The sequence below is a fragment of the Mycena indigotica genome (genome assembly GCF_014461135.1).
Source record: "Mycena indigotica strain 171206Taipei chromosome Unknown Mind.scaff0005, whole genome shotgun sequence".
Classification (NCBI taxonomy): domain Eukaryota; kingdom Fungi; phylum Basidiomycota; class Agaricomycetes; order Agaricales; family Mycenaceae; genus Mycena; species Mycena indigotica.
The window spans coordinates 5238556-5262869 of NW_023503004.1; the positions used below are offsets into that span (position 1 = coordinate 5238556).

Sequence of the window (24314 nt, forward strand, 5' to 3'; positions counted from 1 at the left end):
GTGCGCCTTCTTCTGCTATATCTTTTCGTCGCATTGACTCGGAAGCGTCTTACGTTATAGGCGCTTGAGGCTCGTGCGGCGCGCAGGGCCGCCAGACAACCCGTACGTCGCTCGCCGCTGGTCATCTGCACTGTTATTGACTGCGTCAAAAGGAACCCGCCACGGCTTTGAAGAAGCGGGTGCGTAATCCCGTTTTTGTCAGCCACGCTGCTCACTGCCTCGGTACGTAGGCGACGAATCCTCCAGCCAAGGCGCCGGCCAAGGCGCCGGTAAAAGCGCCCGCAAAAGCGCCGGTCAAAGCACCCGCCCAAGCGCCCGCCAAAGCACCGGTCAAGGCACCCGCCCAAGCGCCCGCTAAAGCCCCAGTAAAGGCTCCAGCAAACGTCCCCGCGAAGTCACCGGCTACGGCCCCTGCCGCCAAAGCTCCTGCAAAGGCACCCGCGAAAGCGCCAGGCTCAAAAGCGAAGTGCTCCAAGGCACAGGTCGCCAAGGCGTTGCAAGCACGATATGCTGAATTCGCGCTAAACCGCCACGAGGCGCGGGCGGGTGTAGTGCACCCTAGCGCAAAGGGCAGCATCACGCTCTTCCACAGCACCGAGCCAAGCAACTCCGCCTCCCTGGCGGCCGGCGTGGACCTCGCGAAGACCGCTCCAAATGGCGACTTCAACCACAAGCCCGAGGTGCCCGGCGGCTTCTATCTCACCGACAGTCTCCTTGCTGCAGCACAATTCGCGTGTTTTGGCGTTCCACTTGTTCCACGACCGCAGCCGACAAATGTTGATGTCTTTGGTATGTCGTTTCGATCCCTCTCAGCTGAAGGGACGTTGATCGTGTGAACCATCCGTTGCAGAGTACACCTGGAATGGAGCTGGTGCCGCCGTATTCGAGTTTCCGGGAGAGACGAACGACTGGGACAATGTGCGTGTGTTTGTGTTCACCGCGATGATGCCATGGCAACTCACCCACATGTCGTTGCAGTTTCAAATCTATAACTTGAACATCAATCCGAATTTCGACACTACTCCTTTCCGTGCACTAGCCGCCGAGATATACAACAAGAACGTGCTGATTTCCGGGCCGATGAATGGCCCCCACGGTGCGTCTTCTCGTCAAGTTTGCTGGACCTGTTGCTCATACGTATCTGCAGATGACGACCTGACCGATGACTTCTGGCAATACGCTATCGTTAATCAAGCGGCGTTGAATTCGCGCCTCAGGCTGGTCGCGCGTCACCAGAACATCCTCTGCAAGAACGTGCCCCAGGAGCAGGAGCTGACGTCGACGCTGTACACCAAGACCCAGGGTGGGAACCCCAGTCTCAAGAGCATCCTTACGAAGCTTCAGACACCGAACCTTGTGTCGGCGTTGGAGAATTGTGTTGTTGAGTAAGTGGTGGAGATGGGTTGTAGTACTGCCGGCCTGAGCATGTACTTGATATATAGAGTGACCTTTAAAACTTTCAATGATGTCTTTCACGCATTCGCACATATTGGCTTCAGCAACTATCATGGAAGAGGATATGGAACACGCACGTAAGGCCTCACGGACATACGCGAGCAGTCAAAAGCCCGGGACCCCGGGCGCTCGCAAAGCCGTCGTCGTGAACAGAGAGGTCGCTGAAGGTGCCACACCACGCGTAGAAGTAGAGTGTTCACGATCTGCGCTGTGACCCAGGCCCACGCCGCCGCCGAGCCCGCATCGAAAAACGGCAAGCGGGCTCGTGAATGTCCTGAGTGTCTGCTGCTAAGAGGTGCTTTCCAGCAGTATAGAGCACCGCTTCGCTGTTGGCTGCCAGAGACAATATCTGGCAGTCCATGCCCGGGCCGAGGCCCGAGTCCGATGAGTAGCGAGGAGAGAGGGCCTTTATGAGCCTTGGGAAGTGTCTTCAAGACAGCACAGCAGTGCTGCACGGCGCGTATTCGACCGCGATGCTCGGTGTCGTGGGAGAGCGCTGCCACGTCAGGTCGCCGCCCACTCTCACAATATTGTGGGGTGCGGCAAGCTTCCTTTTTGGGAAAGTGTTTGAGCTTGTTTGGCTGCAGCTTCTCGCCGATCTGCCAATGTAAAACTGACCGTTTGTGGCCAAAACACCCAATATAGGGCAAATAGTGGCAGAATCTTCCATTGATGGAGTAGCGATATAGTTTGTATTGACCAAAACAGTTAATTTTGGATCAGATTGGGATGATCACGCAAGGAGATAAGAGCTTTGTTTGATTCAAGATTCTTTCTTGAGAAAATGGTCAATAGCCTTTGTAGATATGTCTGCAATATAACACAGTTCAAAAAATTGAGGTGATCAGGAAGGATTTGAGCACAGACGGTCAGTCGCAAATTGATGTCACGCTGCTCTGCAAGAACAAGGTGACCATACTGTGACATTGCGCGCCAGACAAGTGATTCGAATGCTCCGTCCAATGCAAAGGGCATATATACCACGGCTGCTACAACCAGCATTAGACAACTTCAACGAATCAACTCCCAACCCTAAATACAAAGATCCATCCACCAACCGACGTCAGGGTCGGACGCAAAAGCGGCGGGGAAACCTCGCGAAAGCTTCGAACTGCGCTTGCTGTGTCCCGAGTGCATAATCTTCCACCGCTATCAAGTCAACATCACCAATCACCTACCAAGGCGCTGCGAGCAAAAATCTTGGCGTTGGAGATGCAGAAGAGTCAGCTGCGAAAGAGCAATGATGAACTGAATAGAAAGGTCCGCACCGAAAGGCAAGGAAGGCGTCGAGCGAACAAGAAGATTGAATTGCTACATACCACTGCTGTGTCTGGCCTTCTGGCCTGCCGGAATGACCTTGTCAATGTCCGTCTTCAGCTCGTACATGTCCAGCATGAGGTCAAAATACTGAGATCTCGGCTGTCTGGAGAGGAAGCAAAAGTTGATACACTTCAAATGCAACTCGAGAAGGAATTGGGCCAAAGGCGGGCGCTGGAAAAGTGTCAGAAACGAGCAGAAGGTGTGCTTGAGCGTGCAATTAAGCGTACACGCCAGGAGACACAACGAAAAGCATCACATTTCAGTCTATTCCATGGAGGACGATATACAAATGAGGCACGAGCGCTAACTCGCATCTTGCTGGGATCTGGAACGTCCGAGAGAAATGTAGGCGGGGTTATAAAAAAAATGGGAGGCATACTGGGTAAACGGATTGGGCGCACAATGAGCCAGCGTACAGTTGGTCGTTGTCGGCTTGAAGGTGGGCTGGGCTGTCTGCTGAGATGCAGCTGGCAAAAGAGTTGGCGGAAACACCAGGTGAGTTGATGTATAAATGTCGGTGTTGTCGGGAGATTCACAATCTACACATCAGATCTGACTGCGAGTAGCGACGGGACTGGTCATAAACATATCGAGTATGTCTCGCGAGCTGTCAGTTATAAAGTTGATGGGAATCAAAAAATGCGTACACTTGGCATTCATTCGGCAAGTGACAAGAGCGCGCAAACACAATTCAATGGATTGAAAGGACTGCTGGATGAGTTTGCGGAGGTCTGGAACTCAAGTCCCTCTGCTAAGACGTCGAAACTATTCTTCTACAAGGAGTCCTATGCAGAGAAGTTGCGTGGAACAAGTGGTGACCATGCCAAGGACGTCAAGAAGCAGCATTTCGATTTACTTCAAACATGGAAGGACTCCGTTCGCGATTCAAAGCTTGGCTGGCAGAAGATTGTTCAATTGCCGGCTGAAGAACTGACAGTGATGCTTGGCATGTTGAAGGAGAAGGTTATTGACGAGCGTGGGGGTGTCGGTGTATACATGCACATGTCGATGGATCAAGTGCGCGCAATGGACATGGAGATTCTGCAGGCACTGGTCGTAGAACTGGGTGGAAAGGAATACAACGCCTTGCCGGAAAGCGAGCAGCGAAAGCTTAGTCTCTTTGTTTGGGGCGGTTGTTGCATGCACAAGGATCTGAACACGATCAAAGGTGGAGACAAAACGATGCAGGCTTACTGGGATACAAATGGCCGTATTCCACCAGTAACTTTGGCAAATAAGGTCAATGCGGCAATTCTGGCAGAGGCGCATGATGATTCCGAGAAAGTGGGACAAGGAGGTGCCCATGGTCAAGGATTTGAACGGAACTGGTCAAGAGGGTCAAAAGCAACGCCAAGAGGCCTTGAAGGCTACAATTTTGCGAGCAAATGGTCGTGATCCTCGCCCACCACGTTGTGCTTGATCACTGTAATTCACTGTAATTCACTCTACTAATTCCTCTAGCTACATATATTGCACAGTAGTTGTATAATGTATCATAGACATATCATTTTAGCTCAGGATAGCACAAAATAGCTTGAAAACAAGGCGGATGATGTTGTGCTTCACCAAACGCGGTGGCTGTGACTCGTGTGAATGGCCATCACACTAACCGGTGTTGCCTCACCCCAAATTATATTGTGCTAGCACGTGTGAGCACATGCATTGCACTGTCTGCACAGCTACCGCAGGCACAAGTGATGGCCATAACTCAAGTCACTGCACCATTGATGAATCCAGAGTTCAAAATTTCTGGGCCGCCAGGCTGGGCGACAGACAGACAACAGCCTGAGGCTACACAACCCTGGTATGTGTCACGGTTCAAACCAGGCCACGTGTCAAGTGCCGTGCAGAAGTTCTGCATGGGTCATACCCACGGCTGATTTGACAGGTACCCATTATCTGCATCCACAGGTAATGCCACCGGCAGATGGAGATACCTGCTCCCCTACAGATGGGAGGAACTGAAGTTTAGGTATTATACTATGGCAGAGTATGGAGTGCATATGAAAGTAATAAGCATAAGGACATGCGCAGATATAAGTAACAAGGCGAAAGACATACAGAGTACAAGGTCACCAGACCGACCAAATCGGATCGGGCGGGGACCCGGCAGACCGTGACCGGTCCGCAGGCCGTGGCACATGACGGATGTAGTGCCAGTGTTTGCCCTAAGGCATAAGCCCTTAATAAGCTAAGCCCCCAGGGCCCTTAGGTGGGCTTAACTTAAGGCTTAAGATGCCTGGTTGTTGTAAATTAAGCCGTTAATAATCATATCAGCCTCCTACATACTAGATACAGTGCAGTGGAAGCAGTTCAATACTATTAAATGAAAGCATTTATATTACAGAAACAATATAATATGTGTCAAGTTAAGGTGCTAAGGGAGGGGGGCTCAAACTTTCCTATTTAGGTAAGAGGTCACACAAAATTCGGCCTGCGGCCAATTGAACCTTTCGGCCAAATGGTCACGGGTCACAGGCCCGCTGAATTGAATGAAATGGGACAGTATCTCATTGTAGAATATCCAGGCTATGTTACCAATCCTGGTCAGTGCTGCAAGGAGCATCTCTGTAGAGGGCATATTATGAATAAATTATGAAAGTTTTTTATTTATAATCATAATTGGACAGCTGTTTTATCCGTGCTGACTCCGGCATCCGATTCCGATATCAACTCCGGTATTTAGTTTTTACACAATAAAGATTTACTGAGCGTTGACAATTACCCCGACTTATGATCTATGCAATTATCTATGCCTTGTTCCTCGTATGCAACTCCTCTTCTACTTTACTTGACTTGGTTCTAATCTTGTTACTTACTTTGTTATCTCTTATTCCGTTTCCATTACTTCTCGAACTATAAATACTTTGATGTATTATCATGTACTTCAGTTTGTAAATTAACGTTGCTGGTCTCTATCTCCCAGTGTCGTCTTGACTCCACTCTTCTCTTCTTGTCTTGTCTTGGTCAACTGGAAGCCCCGGTGACCCAATCATCCTTCTGTGGTGTTCCGCCCCCAAGTGCTCTAAGACTTCGATTTCGTTTCCGACTCCGTCTTCGACTCCATCTCCGACTCCATCCCTCTGGTCGACACGGCACTTAACAGTATTTACAAACTCACTTCCTTTTGACCATGTCAAACGTACGCCTTTCTTCTGACAACATTGACCCTGCCAATGCTGGTCAACAGCATTCATTCCACTTCTACGAGCAAATCGTTCCTCTCACTTCGCCCATGGCGAACTTCACCTACAACGCTGGCGCTCCTGTCACTTCGGTTCCTGTTCATACCTACTAGCACGACCAACCCTTTCCCGCCTGGTTTTGTTATGACTCCGCAGGATCCTGATCCAAGTTCTATTCCGTTGCCAACGACTCCGCATCCCAACACGGGTCGTTTCTCTAACATCAGTTCCCCTCCTGTCTCTTCTACATTTCGTTACCGACCCCTCACACCTACACGCCTTCACGACATCGAAGAAGAAAGTGAACCTGTTCCGATATATCGGCACGCTTTCAGCAGGCCTATGAGCCCTGTTCAAGGTCGCTCCGGAAACAGAAACGATTCTGGTCAAGGTCAACAACGCCGCAACTCAACTCCGACTATCAGCGGCAAGCTGAGTCCGTTCTTGACTTCGCCTTCTGGTACCCCTCCTGTTTGTCCCAAAAATGACTGTCAATTCGCAGTGTTGACCCGGCGTGGTAACACCGTGAAGCAACGCAAATTTGCATGGTTCTCATAGAAATGAATAATCTATGGATAAAGGAATGAATAATTATAAGTTTTTCAAATTCTTCAGCTGATTTTTGACTAAGTCCAATATATTGTAGGCTTGTCAGTGGTCTATATGGTATGAATAATATGAATAATATCGATAAAGTCTATATGCTAATAAGATAGTCAGCAGAGAATGAATAATAATGAATAATTCAAGTCCTGAGAGACTTGGCCTGAGTTCAGTGCCATTACACCGTGTCACAGTCGTGACAAACTTCCGGAAAAGGAATTTTTTTCGCCATTTAACAGTACTAGTACAATCATCAGGGAATGTCACAGATCGTCACAAAAATCAAAGGGAATGTCACAGATCGTCACAAAATCAAAGTTGTATATTTTGCATATACAAACAACTTTCATGAAGTCACCTACACTGCCAGTTGAATAGTTATGCCAGCACTAGTCAATTACTAGCTGAGCTACAACTGATGAGCCTCTATCTCCATGACTACTTGAGGTAAACACATGATTCAAGTACTACTAGGAAGTTTTTAACCAGTACCATTAATTGACCATGGTCTTTGATCACTATCATACCATATGATGACTGTATTCAGTTTTCGGTCATAACAATAGGAATATCTGGTACTTAAACTAATGTGTGGTAGGTGACTCATATCTTCACATACTCCACACCAGGGCTCTGGTATTACAGCTTCAGATCCTGAGTGAATATGACACTAGTAGTGCAATGTATCCACACATCAGTAGTATTTGCATCAGGAACAGACAACTTTGCAATCACACGCTCTGTAGACTTGATAGCCGTGGTAGCCCGGTAGACAAGTCCCGTCATCTCGGGTGCTTGGTAGCACCATGTCAAGTTGTGGTAGCAACTAGTAGCAGCTAGGTGGTACACTAGTAGTATCTAGTAGTTAAGGATAGCTGAGTGAAAATTCACTGAATACTTTGGTTACAGAATGAAAGAAGGCCTAATAATTGTATTGCAATGACTACAGAATACACGAATTCGAGATAGTCAGTGCGCAGCCTCTGCCGCGTGAAGCTCCACCTCCCTGCGCGCTGTGCGCTCGTCCAACGCCAGCCCAGGGGAGCCAGTGTGCTTGGCATGAGCATCCACCTTCGAGAGGGTTGGCTCTCGAAGGTGGCGCAGAGACGCTGCAGGCAAGCTCGTCGCGGATGCTCAGCCTGGGAGCGAGAAGGCCAGTAGGCGTCACGCCGGGTCGTGGGGGTGTTAGCGGGGCATCGGGGTAGAGGTGGTGGCGGGGCATGGGAGGGTGGGGCATGGGAGGGCAATCTTCGTCGTCTGCGGGAATGGCATGGTCAATATGGCTGGAAATTGGTGAGCGCATGCGGGCAAGGGCGCTGAAGGTTCGTACCAAAGATCGTGCGATTTCGCCCGCGAGAAAACGAGCTACACGAGTTAAATCACAAAATAGGCTCGAAATGGAGAACACACACTAACACTCTTCTTGTAGAGTGCCGAGGGAGACGGGAAGCGAATTATGGGTGGGCATGTTGCTGCTTGTGCCAGGGCAGAGGGTAGGGGGTGTGCGGGAGAATGCCACGTCTGAGTGAGGGGGGAAGAAAGAAGGGTAAAATGTGACAAAATGGCGCCACTTTCTTTTTATGACTCGGCCAAGATCCGGATCCATCAATCATGTCATTCTGACATGTGATCATGGACTTAGCAGATTTTGTGTCGCTCTTGGGCACTTGAAGATGCTATAAACATACTAAGGAGACTGGCTATCCCTTCCCAGTTCACAGACTGTCTCCTGAAAACATTGAGAGAAAGTCCTATGAATATTCAGCTGTATCAATGGACCGGAAAACCTGCCAAGCTATCAATGGCTACTATGCAACCAAGTGAATTCTATGCAGATCTATCAGCATCTACCCGACTTTTGATGATTGCTACTGAGGCTACTGCGGCTACAGAGTCTCCAGTGCTGTAAGAGCTTGCCAGGTAGCAAAAACCATTTTCCTGATGTGATCTTTATTAACCCTGCAAGATAACCATGGATCTCTAGCTAGTTAGGGCAGATAAAGTTGGGAGAGTGCTCATTTGAAGGGTATAGCACCCTATCATTATCTTTTTCATCTAGTCATCTCATTTGGTGCCATGACATCAACCTATTGACTGCCAAGTATGATTCAATACTGAGCTAGGGAGTATTTTGCTGATATCTTGGGACTACATCCATGGAATCCTATGATCTAAGTTGATATAGTGACATATGATGGTCCACTATGACTCTACCCATTTATGATCATACCACAAGTCTTAGAGCAAGTCAATTCTTAGAGGCCTTAGGTGTCATATAACACAGGATGAAGATGGGCTACAGAGGCAGGGGCACCACTTTCTGGGAGCTGGATCATGCCCCTACTCATAGATATACTTAGATTTCTCAGACTCATAAAGGCCATGCCATGGCCAACCTATCATCTTTGGAATAGATAACACTGATAATGATACTGTGAGGGATCCAGAATGGCTATGAGGTTGATTCAAGTGCTGGACAGGTTCATTTGGAGGTCTATACCATCCTACCTTCATGTCTTGGATTATACTTGAAATTAATTTCTGACCAGTTGTAATAGCGAAGACACTATGTTTTGCTCTTGCCCTATGGGTACCTACCCCCTCTTCCACTACCTCGGGTGACACATACCTGAACCACAAGTAATTACAGTAGAGGGTCTTAGTACACATTCAAATACCCCCATACATGCACCTCAATGTCCAGTACTCGGTCTATAGACCCTACTATTCGTGTAAACCAGTTCTGCACTCATCGGACACCCTGGCCTCTCCTCCTCCTCCTCGCTCCCGTTCCTGGCCGCAGAGGGGACGATTGTACATCCCTTGCGGGCCAGGCGCTACTCCTAACCTCCTAGCACTCCTCCCCAGTCCCCTTGTGTCAGTTGAATGTTTTTGTTGGATACCATTGAGTCAACGGTCGTTCAAGCCAAAATCATGCACCAGAGGAGCCATGACGGGGAAGTGGATCAAACTGGCTATCGCGAAAAAGACCAACTTGAATATGCGTTGATCTACCGACACCGGCATGCTTAGAGTCTGCTCGTGGATTACCAGCCTGAGTCAGCTCAAGGTCACTTCTGTTCGCCATCCGTATCGGCAGTGCCCCATGGTGCTATTGCCCAGGTTTGATCCACAATCTAGACACTGTTGTAGACGCTAGAAGGTCGCTCAATGGGCAGCAAAATTATCTTCAGATTCGAACAGCGGCATCGCGAGTGGAAACCTGCAAGTTCCGTTCAATTATGCTGACTATACTCATGCTATGACTTATCGACAACAGCGACTTCAATTGGATGTCGATGAATGGTTGTTTCATTCGCGGGCGGGTGTCCGTTTTCATATATTGTCACGAGCCAGAGAGTTGGCCGACGCGGACCACGGAAAGATTTTCTCGATCTGTTGTCGTCGATAAGTAGCATCTAACTTTCCTTGAAAGCTTATTTTGGGGGATAGCTTGCGGCCAGGATAAGAGCCAATGCTGTAGATGTATCTTTGGACCGATAGCAACTCCAAGGCGGAACAGAAAACAAAAAGAAGACGGGAAGAAGTCGACAAAATGACATGCACCGCTTGGAGATCATCTTGGCGCACTCAGGGCGCGTCAATCTCGGATCTACCCGAGTTGGGCTCGGCAACGGCTCGACGCGTCGTTCTCGGCCACGTGCTTCCCACGTGTGCGTTCCTCCTACTAGGGCGCATGTTCCCCGTTGTCACGTGCTGCGTGCTACGGGCCCCGCGATGGCCCGACACCAGCGCCGGAGCAGACGGGCCGGGTCTTATCTGTGACAAGCACCAATCATAGCGCGTTGAAGATCATGGCCCAGAGAGCCAGCTCAAGGGACTCTGGCACCACCACCTCCACCAGGTGGTCTTATCCGTGACACTTCCCTTCTAGGTCCTGATAGGAAGTTGAAGCCAGAAATACGCGAGTTCAGAATCAAGAACAAGCTTTGCCTTTTCTGCGGCAAATCGGGGCCCATGGCCAACAAATGTCGAAAGAAGAAGGCTATGTTGGACGCATGCGCCGCTGCTATCACTCCGGCAGCTGCTGCTGCGACTCTGGCGGTCGCCACTCCGGTCGACAACACTGAGTCAAAAAAAATAGTCAGTGACTCGGTCCCTCTTGCAGCTGAACCGAGCGGTGTTGACTCCACATTGCTACCAGAGGTACGTCTCAACGCGTCCGCTCTTTCTTCTCACCCCTTGTTTCTGGATCTTCATGTTTCCGCTCTCGTCCCGGGGAACCCGGATTCAATCCTGTCAGGAATAGAGTCTGGTTCAACCCCAACTCTTTCTGTCGTACAACGCATAGCGGCGGGATTCAACTCCCGCTTGAGGACTCTTATCAACTCTAGATCATCTCATTGTTTTATATCTGCCTCCGTCTGTAAAATGAAGAATCTTTTGCCCTATGCTGTTTCGCCTGTCAAGCTACGGTACCTCGACGGCTCCTCATCAACCATCAACCAACAAATCCTCCTTCTTGTCTCGTTTCTGACTGACGAAATCCACCTTGTGGAATTTTATGTTACCCATCTGGACTCTCCGTGCGAAATCATTCTTGGATATAGTTGGCTCAACCGCTTTAATCCGTTGATTAACTCATGTCCACAGTAACATGAATAAATATATCAACTACTCAATAGACTCCTACTAGGCGCAACCTCCTGCGAGCGGCGCACATATGGTGGCGGCTGCGCATCCTCGGCCACCAACACTGTCCCCAGCGTCCCAATGCGCGCCTCGAGCTCCGCCACCCGCGCCTCCAGAACACGCTCCCGCTCGCGCATCGACGACGTCGTCTGTGCACTCCGCCCGCGAGAAGTCACGCTCACGATCACCGACGGGGAGCGCGAGACTGTTGGGGGCGGCCCGAGGTCCAAGTCAGGGTCAACGGGGGAATTGGAATTGCTGGCGAAGCGGACCGGGGAGTCGTCTCGCTCAGGGGCATCATGTTGATGGTTTACCGAAGGAAGTACGCCTGCAGCTGTCCAGAACGGGTCGCCTGTGTGGATATTCGCGTTAGAAATACCACTCCGATGGGTTCACTGATAGGTACGCACTTTTCTCGTTCATACTAGGCGCAGCATCCTCTGGTATCCTAGGTAGAGAAGCGCCCGAGGGACGTGCTTCCTCCATTGCCTTTGTAGCTGCGGCAACAGGGAAGACGGAAACGTGCGGATGGCGGGCTTTGCGTCGTCTCCAAAAGCAGAAAGCGGCGATTAGCATGGCTATGAGGGCCGCGGCACCGAGAGCAGCGCCGACACCAGCAGCGACAGAACTGTGTTTGGAGGTCGCGGGGCTCGTGGGTGGCGGCCTGCTGGTGCTGTTAGCACTACAAGTTGTTGATCATCGGAGGGACATCCGTGGAAGAAAACATACCCTGCGATAGTCACGGTGGTCGAGCTATGTATCCGCTAAGTTATAATTGCAAAATTGACATGAAATACACACAATGTTTGTCCAGCGGCTCCTGCCCCGATGGCTTTCGGAGACTGTGTAGGAGATGACGAGCTGTGGACAAGATGAGTTTGACCCTCAAGACGGACTGTGTATGAAGTCACCCTGTCTTTGCCGGGGCGGAGCTTGGATTATTTGACACAGGCGCGACTGGATTCGATGGAGAGTTTGGATTTGCGGAGTTACTATCACCGTTGTTGCCAGTGGTACCTCCGCTGGATGTGCTTCCTGCGCCATTCCCACCCGTGGTCGTACCTCCGCCTATAGTGGTCCCTCCGCCTCCACCAGTTGTCCCACCGCCCCCACTCCCTCCAGTATTCCCCCCACCCCCACCACTTTGCGCCGCCGCAGTGGTAACCACCGCATAATCAAACAGAGCTACCACCTGGTCGCTCGTCGTGTGCGCATCAACCTTGAGCACGAAGTTGACCGTATGCGGCCCATTACTAAGCCCCGTCCTCGAATAAAACAGTGCGCCATAAACCTTAGCGTTAACGCTGGAGGTGTAGTAGTGCGTCGCGGACACGCCGTCGAGCGTGAAGACGATGTCTGGGCCCGAGGTCGGCTGGTCGACGCCGTAGATGTATACCCCGGTGCCTGCCGGGCGAGGTTAGCGAGGGCGGATGGATGGGCGGGGAGACGGCGGCGCACCGGTGAAGCTGAACGACCCGCCAGTCTGCTCGGCCTTGCCCGAAACGTAGCTCCCGTCATGCCACGTCCCGCCATAAACCTTGGACTGGTCGAGCTTCGTCGCGCAAGCAGAGCAGTCCCCGTTATTCGCGCGCCACTCGCCGTACCACGAGAAGCTCGAGTGCGTGTCGTCAAACGAGGTGTTCTGGCCCCGCGCCACAGCGGCGAGGGAGAGAATGAGGGGAAATAGCTTGCAAGCGGCCGGTAAAGAGTGTCGGGTCTGCATAAGCGCAGTCAGTAGTGGCAGGAAAAGGGGAAGGGAGACGTGGGTATCGGCTGAGCAATACAGAGCTCGCCAGCAGCACTGTCAGCTGAATTGAGCCAACTGGATTGCAGGACACACGCTATATGATCATCTTGATGGAGCGAAAAGAAGTTATCGGGGGACGACAGATGTTCCCATCCTTCTTTAGACTGTAGTTGCCCGCGTCGTAGTCGCCTAGCAGTATGTAGTCTGGAGGGAGTCTTTGACTGGGATATCACAGATGGCGTAGCCCGGGCGGGTAATGAGCAACACCATTGAAGGCCAACGTAGTAAGATGTGAGGGGTATCTGGATGAATCCATAAGCTTGGCGTGCGAGGGTTCTCTGCAAAGCTCACAAGTGACAGCAATCCCCCCCGTCATCTTGCGGTGTTCTCCGCCGAGATGCAGCGACGCAAGCCGCGTACTAGTAAGTATATGGAGCCCGCACACGTGGGCCGTTGGCTATAGCCAGCGGGTGGGGCTGTCGCGTCCAGCCGTAGTACTGGTGTACATAGTAATGCCGGTCGCAGGTTCAGGCCGCCGCTGCAAGCCGCGCGTGTGGCCAACCGCAAAAGCAGCGGGGTCGTGGTCGTGTGTCAGAGAAAAGAAGCGAGGCCTTAAGTAGCGGATTGAATGCGGTGACGTGGGAAATGATCGGCCGTTGTTCGGTGTTCGGAGAGCATAGCCGCCGGCCGGACCGAGCCGGAATCACGATTAAGTACTCATGTGATGATTAGAGTACTTATTGGCAGTTAGAAACTTGGCAAGAAATATGTTTTTTTTGGCAAAGTGGAGTCACATCACGACCTAAGTCTATATATCTTACTGTATTAGTCGTTGTAAGCGCCTGTACACACCGCGATACACGCAAGCCCACAGAACCCCACCGCGATGCACGGCGCGCACACCCCCGACGCGACCAGGCAGTCGACTGCGCCACAACAGCAGTCCGCCGCCCGCACAGACCCGCGCCGGGCCGGGCCGTCCACCTTGTCCGACTCGGCCTGCGGATCGAAGCACACCCGCGGCAAGCGTGCCGGCCAGCCGCAGCACGCCCCGTTCACGAGCGCCGTGCCGCACCCCGGCGCACGCCGCGCCTCCGCGAGCACGACCGCGATCCCGCCCGCCCGGCCCGGCGCGTCCCGGACGACATGCGCGATGTGCCCGCAGAAGTCGCACACGCAGATCGGCGTCCGGAGCGGGCAGGTGAGTGTGCGCGCCGCCATATCGAGAGCGGTGCTCCGTGCCGGCCGCGCGCCCGGGGCGGCGTGCATAGGTGGGGTCGGCGCCGGCTCTGGGACCAATGTGAGTCCAAAACGGCGTCAAGAGATCGCGCGGCGCACGTGTGGTCACCACGGGCCCGGGGACACCGATATCCTTTTCTGGTGTGTGCTGTTGCGGGGCGTGGCCTGTCGCTGACATTGGGGATCGTGGCTGGCTCGCCTCGCCTTGCCTTTTATACATATGATCTTTACGTGGCCTGATCGGCCCGCGTCAATAGAAGCTGATCGGGAGTCGCGTTGGCAGATGGGCAGCACGGAACGCTATTTATACTACTAGCCTTATAGGCAAGTTTGGCAACTTGAAGGCAAGTTACAAACGTACTTTTGGATGTTGTGAACTGACACTGTTCACAGCAACTCCTTGGGCAATTCGATACTATTTCAGAGAACGTTAACCCAGCAGACAACTCTGTCATCTTGACAAATAGACAGACTCGAACTGGAATTGAAAAACTATACAGGAAGAAAAATCAAAGGTTGGTACTGAGCGTAAAGCGAACAAAGTCCAAACAGATACCTCCTTTTCTGCGAACGAACTGGGACCCGTATATATACACAGCCCATTGCCCAAACGCCCCCCTACAAATGCAATCCACCCAGAATGCCATTGACGAGTCCCGTAACCTGTCTGTTCGCGCACCCGCACCCGCCGAGGTTCAGGAGGTCGAGCACATCCTGCACGATGCAGCCGAGCAGCACAAGAAGCTCGTTCAGCAGATCGTTTCCGCAGCCGCAAGCCGGTTGCAAGACACCCGCCGCGCCGACGGCGTTGTTCAGGACCTGTGTCGCTGGCTGCACGAGGCCCGTCACCGCGCGGGGGTCCGTAAGGCTGCCGAGGAGTCCCCCAAGAAGTCCACCGACGACGCCGTTGAGCCCCGCGAGCGGCTGCGAGAGGCTGCCGCCCGGGGAGAGCGCGGCGACGGCGTTTGTCCCGGGCGTGATGGTGCGCAGGATGCCGGTGAGCCCGCAGCCGCCGAGCAGGCCGGGGAGCAGACCGCCGAGGACGCCGGAGAGGCACCCGCCGAGCAGCCCGTCGACGGCCGTGTTGCCTAGTTTGCCGGCGGTGAGCTGCCCGCCGGCCGGGGCGATACCAGCGAGGAGTGCCTGGATGCCGGACTGTGTCGCGGCGATGGGGGCGGGGACGCCTCCGCCGGCGGTGGGCGGAGCGAGGCCCGCGATTTTGTCCGAGAGCGCCTTCGCTGCGTTGAGGTTGTCGACGAGCGACTGGCTCTTGCTAACGAGGCTCTGTTGTGCTGCGCTCTGTGTGGGAGTGGAAAGTTAAGCCATGAGGAGGGAAATAAAGTGGGGGGCGTACCAACTGAGGCGGCACGGTGGGGTCCGTGCGCTGTTTGAAGTGTTAGTGACGCTCAGCGGGATATAAATCAGCGGTGCACGACGTACAGAGTCCAGTTGAACCTGCAGCAACACGTAAGTCTGGCTCGCCAGCAGCAAGAGAGACCTACCGATGGGACGGCGAAGACGCCGGCGACGAGCAGGGAGACGACGAGGGCCTTGAACATCGCTGCACTAGGACTAAGACTCGGGAAAACTCTTCGCAAAGAAGAATGAGCCCTCCTCTCGTTCGCCTCAGCCTTATATACTGCTCGCCTCACCCAATACGCCACCCGCTGCGTCACCAATGAGCAGCACCTGCAGCACCTCCCTCCTCGTATCTGCATCTGCAGCGCGCTAGAACAGCCCAGAAGGTGCCAACAGAAAGCCCAATGGCGACCGAACAGCCCCCGAGCCGAGCCGACGCGTTCGCACGATACCCCGGGCCAGCCCTCTCGGGGAGAGCCTGTGTGCCTCGGAGGGCGTGGGCGCACAAACCAGAGATCGCAGTACGAAAGCCCAACTGGAACAAGGCGGTAGAGTGGCCCGCCGATGCCCGATGCACAACGCATGCGCAAGCGTTCATCAACGACCGCCACTTGGACACTTCCTAGTCCCGACACATCGCTCGAGGAACGCTGTTAGTTGGCTGGAGGGTAAGTCTCCCGACCAGACGGCCGGTGGCGTCGGGTGTGTCAGGTCATCAAGCTCCGGAAATCGTCCTCCAGCCCGAGATTAAGATGAGCATTGCGAGTGGTCAGGTCCAGGGCAGACAACAACGCGTGGAACCGCACTTCCTCGAAAGGTGTCTGCGCAGCTGGCAAATGTCCGATGAGACGCAACGTCGTCATGGTGGTCGTCAAGAAGAAAAGTTTGATGTGACTGATCTCAAGGGCGTCACTTTCCCTGTTCGGATCAGGGATGGACATGGTAGTACTGTAGTATTTCAATCAATTCGGCAGGCCCGTGACATGCCTAATTGATCGAAATACTACAGTATTCCTAAAATTCAAAGGCTAGTAACCGCTCGTTTTTCTTTTTGAACACAGTGTTCTTTTGCAATTCCTAATAATTTCTACATTGTTTTCTGTCTATAGAAAAAAGTAAAATCAATTAATTACATAAGTAGCCCAAGGGGGGTTCAAGATTCGAATTCCGGATATTTCTTTTTTTTCCAACCCTCTGGGGCCCCCCTCCCTTACTATATCGGGTAATATGTCCCCACGATAAGATAAGATCTCACACCAGGTGACCAATGATGAGATTAAAAGTGTTGCAGAAAGTAACATTTTGGACAAACTTTGCATAAATAGATATATATAATATATATATATATATATATATATATCTGTTTGATAAACTCACTTTCAGCTCTTCAATACTAGTGATCAGCCATGACTAAGCTAAGAATGGTCACCTGCTATCAATAACTGGATGACAACAATGTGACAACCTATCCAAGCCCAAAAACCTTAAATTCTTCAGATATGGGGGCAATATGGTGATATGGTGATATGCAAATGAATCTTTATAATAGATGTGGACCTATATTTGTTTCAAAGATCCTTTATACAAAAAGTTTTTTTGTTACCCCTAGTGCCCCCCTCTATGTCTTTGATAAGGATCTTGAACCCCCTTGAAGTAGCCTAGCTCCAACTTTTATGAACTGGGCCAAATGACATCACTATTACATGTATACACAAGTATCATGATGTGTATCAGCTAAACATAAAGATACAATTTTCTACACTAGGGTGCTATAAGGAATTCCCCAGCCAATACTTATAGGTGTTTCCAACAATAACAGTTTGTAAGGGCAACCCAGAGGCTTGAGATCAAGGTCCTAGCAGGGGAGGATCCAAAGAGAAGAAACTCTAAGGGTCCGCCTGCTATGGTGCAGTGCACCTAGTCACCACCAAAATGTGACAACGGATATTGCTCTAGCAGTACTGATTCAAATTCTTAGTGCTCTAGCCAAAAGAGACTTTTTGAGATATAGAAAAGATTGGCTAGAAGGATAGTCAAAATATTCGAAGTTGATTGACAAATATATCTTTTACTCTTAGTTCCACCATTACTTATGTAATCACGTGAAAAAGACTGTAATCACGTGAAAAACACTGGGGAAAAATCGGGGAAAATCAGAGGAAATTCAATGGAATAATCTTTTACAAATGGTAGTGAAATAGATAAATGTTTTATATATCCAGAGACTCTACAAGACGGTCAGGAATGCCCCGATGTGACTTATATTTGCGGCTTAGAAATTCCTTAACTTTCTTCTTCCTGAGGTTCTTGGGGGGAGTCTGACATCTCAGAGAGGTTGGAGGCGGTAGCATTGAAGGCCTTGGCTGCAGCCCGACCTGTCCGGGCATGTGCAGCAGCAAGCTGTGTCTTGCGCTTCCGGCCCATTTGGTGGTTGTAGAGATTGGGAAAGTTTATATTTTCAGCCAGTATATAGGCAATGCACAAGTCAAGTCCTCTATCGAATCCGCCGCCCACGTGATGTGATTATGTAAGATTATATAAGCTGTCACATTTTGGTCGTGACTAGGTGCACTGCACCATAGTGGCTGAGTTTTGGTCTGTGGGACTGAGTGGTAGTAGGTGCAAAACAATCAGCAGGGAATTAAACTCTCATCTAATATGCTTTGGTAATATCAAGTATTATGAATTAATAGTGCAGTTCAAGTATTTCTGGACCAGAGAAACACATGAACACTTTTTCATCACTACAAACTACCAGAGAAACACATGAACACTTTTTCATCACTACAAACTTTCAATCAAATCGTCTTAGCAGTGAATTTCTTTCTTGATTTTGCAATAGTGTAGTGAATTGATTTTGCAATATAAGTAGTTGATGGGAAGTTTATTTTTTAAAGATATATCTTGAGACTAGATTGAAAGAGAATATTACAGAACACAGAAACATTCTTTCTAAAATGTAGAGATAGTCTGAGAGACTTAACTTCACTTAAGCACCACTGGATGTTGTCTGAATAGCAGACACATGCGAAATTTAAAAATTTGCCTCCCTTTTAAACATGTATTGAATGTACACAAATCAACCCAAAAACTGCTCACCAAAAAATTCACACCAAGTGAAAGTGAATTGTTCATCGGACCAAGCTTCAACACACTGTCATCTACCCAAAGCAAGGGGTTCGACGGCTAGTCCAGGGGAATGATGCAAAAGGCCCTCCTGGGCACTGGCCTTGCCAGCCCGCGAAGCGCCGCCGCCGCCCGTTCGCCGCGGACGCGGGACATACGTACGGTATACTCCATCGGAGCGGGATATTTTTTTTTAATTTTCGAGTGGTCTGTTCCGCGATCGCCGCGGCGTCGGCATGCCGACACCCGATGGAATTTCCACGCTGCCCTGGGTCAGCGCCACTTCCATGCATCTCTCCTCCCGCCACGTCCCTGCCCGCGTCCTTGTGCTCGGGCTCGTCCTGCTGTTGGGGCTGGCTTACTGCTCCGTTGTGGACAAGGTCGCGCTGCCGCGATATGTACCCTCCGCGGAGACGCGCGCGCTGGGGCACCCGACGTTCGCGGAGGTGAGGGAGGCGGAGCGCTTGCTGCCGCAGCACCGGGCGCCGGGTCGGTGGGCGCTGGGCGGCAAGGGGAAGCGGGGGAGGTATGTGTACTTCCCGTGGGAGGCCTGGGGCACCGGGTGCGTCTCTCCTACTCACCTTCTCATCCGCAGGCTGCTGACATTGCCCAAAGGTGGAATAACGTTTTCCAAGAGCAGCTGCTCAACACGCACCTCGCCTTCCGCGCGGACCGGGGGTACGTCTTCGGTGACTACATCGCGCGTGACCACCCGCCGTTCAGCGACACGCTCCCGAACGGAACGCGGAGCCACCTGCATATACCGATGGGCGCGTTTACGAGCGGGCCGACGGGCGGCGGCGCGTGGGGCGGTAGGGAAAAGGGCAGGCCGCGGGGGATATCGCGCGCGTGGTGGGACGTGGTGTGTAAAGGGAGGAAGACGGTGCTGTCGGCGCCAGAGATGAACAGGGAGCTCGCGATCGGGCCGGAGACGAGCGGCGCGGACCGGATGGTGCGCTGGGGCGCGAAGCTAAAAGATATGGAGGCGGAGTGTGTGGAGGTGGTGGACGGGACGCCGTTCGATTACCCGTGCGTGACTCATTTGCCTTGGAAAAAGACACGTTGACACTATCACAGGTTTATCATCACTGACAAGCCCGCGTCGATCTGGGACTGGCCCGCGTCCTACGGCGCGTCACTCACACTCACTGCATTTCGCTGGTCTGCGCTCGTCACGCGGGCCCTGATCCGCAACCACGCGCTCTTCGCCCCGTCCCTCCCCACACATCTCCGCCCATCCCTCCCTTGGCACTGGCACCTCCGCCTGCTCGGCCCGCCCGACCTCGGCAGCACTGCCGCCCCGCTCCCGCTGTCCGCCGTCCCCCCGCTCACCATCACCGCCCCGCCGCTCACAGGCCTGCTCGCGCTGCACGTCCGACGCGGGGATTACCAAGAGCACTGCCCCAACCTCGTGGCCGCGGCCGTCCCGTACAACACGTGGAACGCGCTCCCCGCGCTGCCCGACCGGCGCTCGCCGCACAGCGAGATGCACGCCCACTGCTTTCCGGGTGTGACCCAGATACTGGCGAAGATCGAGTCTGTGTTGAAGACAGAGAGGAAGTTTAAGGTGGAGCGGGTGTATATCGCGACGAACGGCGACGCAGATTTTATTAGTCAATTGACCGAGCGCCTCAAGACGACGTTCGCCGTCCCCGTCGCGAGCTCGCGCGACATGCGCCTTACCCCGGAAGAAGAGGCGGTCGGCCAGGCGGTGGACATGGCGGTGCTCACCGCCGCGGAGGTGTTCATCGGCAACGGGGTGCGTGGCCTTCTATTATCACGTTGACGAGGGCTGACGAGGGGCAGTGGTCCAGTCTCACCTCGAACGTCGTGCAGCTGCGCCTCGCGGGCGGGCGCCCGGCCGCGCGCTGCCGCTTCTGGTAATTTCGGATGTATTTTTATATCCAGGGAGGAGTGTAATCATGCTGTTGACAAACCCCCCCCCCCCCAAAATTTGCGAAAGCTGCCAAAAAACTGTCAAACCTAAAACCATGATATGTTTATTATAAGTGTGGCTATGTGCACCGCCCGCATCCAATACCTGGAGCATCAGAATATCACAAGGCTGTGCACACTGCATGCTGGCCTTATATCCGACGACTCCACAGCTTGCCGCTCTCTCCGTTTCTCCTACCACTACCACTATGACACTCTCCCGGACAACCACCATCCCCAGCATCCACAGCTGGTGGTCAGACTCCAATCCAACTGGGGCCACACTCAATCTTCATGCTGCAGCAAAGCCGCTCATGCGGTTCATGTATGAACGTCAAGCACTGAAGCTTATCCATACGAAGGGGACTGAAGAACTGACACAAACCATGTTTGTTGAGTATCTCAGCTATCTCATGTGAGTGGACTTCAAAATACAATGCGCACAAGCTGACTCTCTGGCATATTAGTGTGCCATATCTCAGCGACTTCACAAAGTCACGGATCTTTGGAGAAATCTGGGCAAAGATCTCAACAGCAAAGAGGTGCCAGTCTCTCTATGAATGGGGTGTTCTTTCTGAGGGACTACTGAATGGTCCTCAACAACTTCTGATAATCAATGAGCTTCTGCATTCTACTACTCAACAAACCCAGTTGCAGGGAGTGGATCTTATAGTTCAACTAGCCACCTATCGATGTGTAATCCCATTAAACTTGATATCTGAGTGTGTTACCATAGTGTTGAAGCTTCCACGGTACGGCTTGTTCATGTTTAAAAACAAGTTTATACTTACAAATGTGCAGAACAAGACAGCACTCCATGTTTCTGAGCCAATTCTGCTATGCATTGGATGGTGCCGAAGTTGTTGCCAAAAGCCTACAGGCTCACAACTATATTCATTTGGCTCATTCAGTTGCCATAGATCTGATAGGGGGATTAGTCTCACATTGGGGCTGTGAAGCACTATGCACTATCATTTATCCAGAATTTCAAGTCTTGCAACTCGGACAACATGGATATGGACATTTACCAGATAGAAAATCTTGGTAGGCATTTTCTTACAGTTTACATGCAATAGTTGACTAGCTGCTTAGGCTCAGTGTATCAGTGATTCTCAATGAGATGCTACTTATGCATGGGCCAGAGGCAACATACACTGATATTATCCAGGTTGCACCTGCAATTTTAGGACAACAGGGAAAACATCCTGCAAAAAGATATTTTGCATGTTATTATGTCAAGACAATTGCAGCTCAGTTCAGCTATGATTGCCTCCAGACAACTCCCTATTATATTCGATATTTACAGCCAAGACAACGCCAACAAGATCTGTGCCAGGCTTGGCAACAACTAAATTCTCTTCTGCATGCACTGGACATGATGGTTATGTATGGTGGTATAATTAGATGATTTATGAATGTGGTACTAACTGATATCCTCAGGGAGAAGTCTATTGAGACCAAGCTGGACACAGTGGCAAACTCTGTAATAAGCACTGTGTCTCAGTCAATGGTGGATATTGTAGCAACATTCAATCAGCTTGACAATGACTCTGGAAGCATGTTCCAAGGTTTCAGGCCCTGGCTCAAGCCTCAGGCAGATTCGCCTTATGGTAGCCCTGAGGTATACTGAGGAGATTTCACCAAGATAATATCCTGAGAGAATGGGCTGGATCTTATTCATAATAGGTAATTAAAAAACAGAATGTAACTACGAGGAAGGTTCCCAAAAGTATTATTCATTGATCATGGTAGTTGATTACTATCATATGATATCATCACCATTTATGCTAGAATGCTTATGCACATGGGACAAGCCTGTTAATATGAGAGCATCTTAGAATGAACAGATACTTCCTTCCACCATAGTCCAGGCTCGGCCCACCTGTTTAGCCTAGTGTTTGTCATAGGTGGCGTGACCCGTGATGGGCCGTGAGGACAGCCTGGACATGCCATTGCAGGTACGGGTATGGGCCTGGTGCCCTGCGCCAGGCCTGGCTCACTGGCATGCCAGTGGCACCTGCTCTGCCTCCACAGAGGACGTACCGCGGCAGTGCGACCTTGTCCACAACGGTTTGTAATACTTTTGTTGTTATACTTTCTCAAGTTGGACATGGAACCTACAATTAGACACGGCACATAAACCTTAAGATACTCAAATTTTTTTTTTTTTTGTAGTCATATACCCACCAGCCCAGATGTCAAATTGCCCCAGCTGTCTACTACTTGTGGTTCAATCAGAGCCCCCCAATGCCAAAATCAGTGCTGAGGTCACACCAATTTCAAGCACCATTTCAAATTAAAATGCTACAGTAAGTAAGTCCAGTTTCTGTTTGACAAACTTTATGAACAGTTTTAACCCTTTTTATTTCTGTTTATTTATGGGGTCAAGCAAATGGTAATAAGAGAGAGAAAAGGTAACTTGATGATAATGGAATAATAATAACTATAATGGGATGGAGGTATATGTTTCGTCTTACATCCTGTATCCCATTACCCCTTGATCTCTGCTATTTGTGTCAGGCTCCAAGTTAAGCCTTGCAAGGCTTCCCCTTAGAACCAATCATGTGCCTGGAACAGAACAGACAAATTATTGGGCCCACAAGCTAAGCAAGGGGGTCGATATAAAGCCAAAAGCGGCTGCTACAGTGGTCCCTTGTTGTTAGTAATGGCCAGGTCCAGTTTAGGATTTTGGTTTGAATCTGGACTGAACCAGGCTGAATATGTCACAGATAAGACCCGGCCCATCCGCTCCGGTGCTGGTGTTGGGCCATTTCAGGCCAGCAACATGCAGCACATGATGATAGGGAACAGGCGCCCCAGTAGGAGGAACGCACACGTGGGAAGCATGTGACTGAAAACGATGCGTCGAGCCGTTGCTAAGCCCAACTCGATACCAGGGGACTGGGGAGGAGTGCTAGGAGTAGCGCCTGGACCGCAAGGGATGTACAATCCGTATATAATGCGCAATAGCGTACCATGTACTCTATTGCTTAGATCGTCTGAAGAACTACCTTTCTCTGTGCAAGGAGGTGCCAACGACTCATCGGGTCTGACACGACCCGATTTGAACCTTCGACTACTGACAGCGACAAGGGATAGAGTTAACAGGCCCTTTCGGTTTCAATCTACCCCGCTCGCCATACTCGCGGGCCCGACAATCCATCTGTTCTGTTCCGGGCGCGTGTTCCTAGGAGAAGTCCTTGCATGGCCCAACCCACAGTCTGACAGAATCAAAGCAATCCCCTTACGCCTGCACAACATTGACTTGGGTCCGGAAGATGGGGAAGATGTGTTTCACGACAGCTTACAATACTATGCCTCCGGCTCCATCGAATAAATATATTGCATTTTAAAGCTGGCTAAAGTCTCTAAGTAGCTGAGCAGTCAGGTTGTCGTGCTGCAAATGGGGTGAACAGCAGGTCGCGGACAAACAGCCTGGTACTGCGCCTGCAAACCATTTGCCTGCCGGGTCAAGAGCCGCCCGGCTAGTGAACTTCTTACCTTGCCAGGTATTCACTATGCAAAGCCATGCCGTGCCGGGTCGATCTCACCCTCGCTACAGGGGTGACCTGGCATCACCCGGTGTTCCCGTTTTTGCTGATGACTCGGTAAGGGCAACCCTGGAGACTCTGACGAAAGCCTAGCAAGGGAGGATCCAAAGCGTGGATAAAAGCTACAGGAAATACACGGAG

At 51.4% G+C, this 24314-nt stretch overlaps 4 protein-coding genes across 4 annotated transcripts; 3 read left to right on the forward strand and 1 right to left on the reverse strand.

The window, feature by feature from the left end:
• Positions 1 to 3236: 3236 nt before the first annotated feature.
• On the forward strand, positions 3237 to 4170 carry MIND_00650200 (uncharacterized protein; the record flags this gene model as incomplete). Its single annotated transcript, XM_037363232.1, has 2 exons — positions 3237 to 3270; positions 3326 to 4170. The coding sequence occupies 2 exons, from the start codon at positions 3237 to 3239 to the stop codon at positions 4168 to 4170; spliced, it is 879 nt and encodes a 292-aa protein (XP_037221153.1).
• A 7024-nt stretch (positions 4171 to 11194) lies between these two features.
• On the reverse strand, positions 11195 to 12939 carry MIND_00650300 (Myb-DNA-bind-2 domain-containing protein; the record flags this gene model as incomplete). Its single annotated transcript, XM_037363233.1, has 6 exons — positions 11195 to 11568; positions 11627 to 11898; positions 11946 to 11969; positions 12018 to 12077; positions 12128 to 12620; positions 12675 to 12939. 6 exons carry the CDS (start codon positions 12937 to 12939, stop codon positions 11195 to 11197), a joined length of 1488 nt encoding a protein of 495 aa, XP_037221154.1.
• Positions 12940 to 18974: 6035 nt separating this feature from the next.
• On the forward strand, positions 18975 to 20571 carry MIND_00650400 (uncharacterized protein; the record flags this gene model as incomplete). Its single annotated transcript, XM_037363234.1, has 4 exons — positions 18975 to 19249; positions 19303 to 19716; positions 19765 to 20446; positions 20494 to 20571. The coding sequence occupies 4 exons, from the start codon at positions 18975 to 18977 to the stop codon at positions 20569 to 20571; spliced, it is 1449 nt and encodes a 482-aa protein (XP_037221155.1).
• Positions 20572 to 20816: 245 nt separating this feature from the next.
• On the forward strand, positions 20817 to 21344 carry MIND_00650500 (uncharacterized protein; the record flags this gene model as incomplete). The annotated part of the gene is made up of 3 exons (XM_037363235.1): positions 20817 to 21037; positions 21090 to 21164; positions 21305 to 21344. Exons 1-3 carry the CDS (start codon positions 20832 to 20834, stop codon positions 21342 to 21344), a joined length of 321 nt encoding a protein of 106 aa, XP_037221156.1. The 5' UTR covers positions 20817 to 20831.
• Positions 21345 to 24314: the final 2970 nt, after the last annotated feature.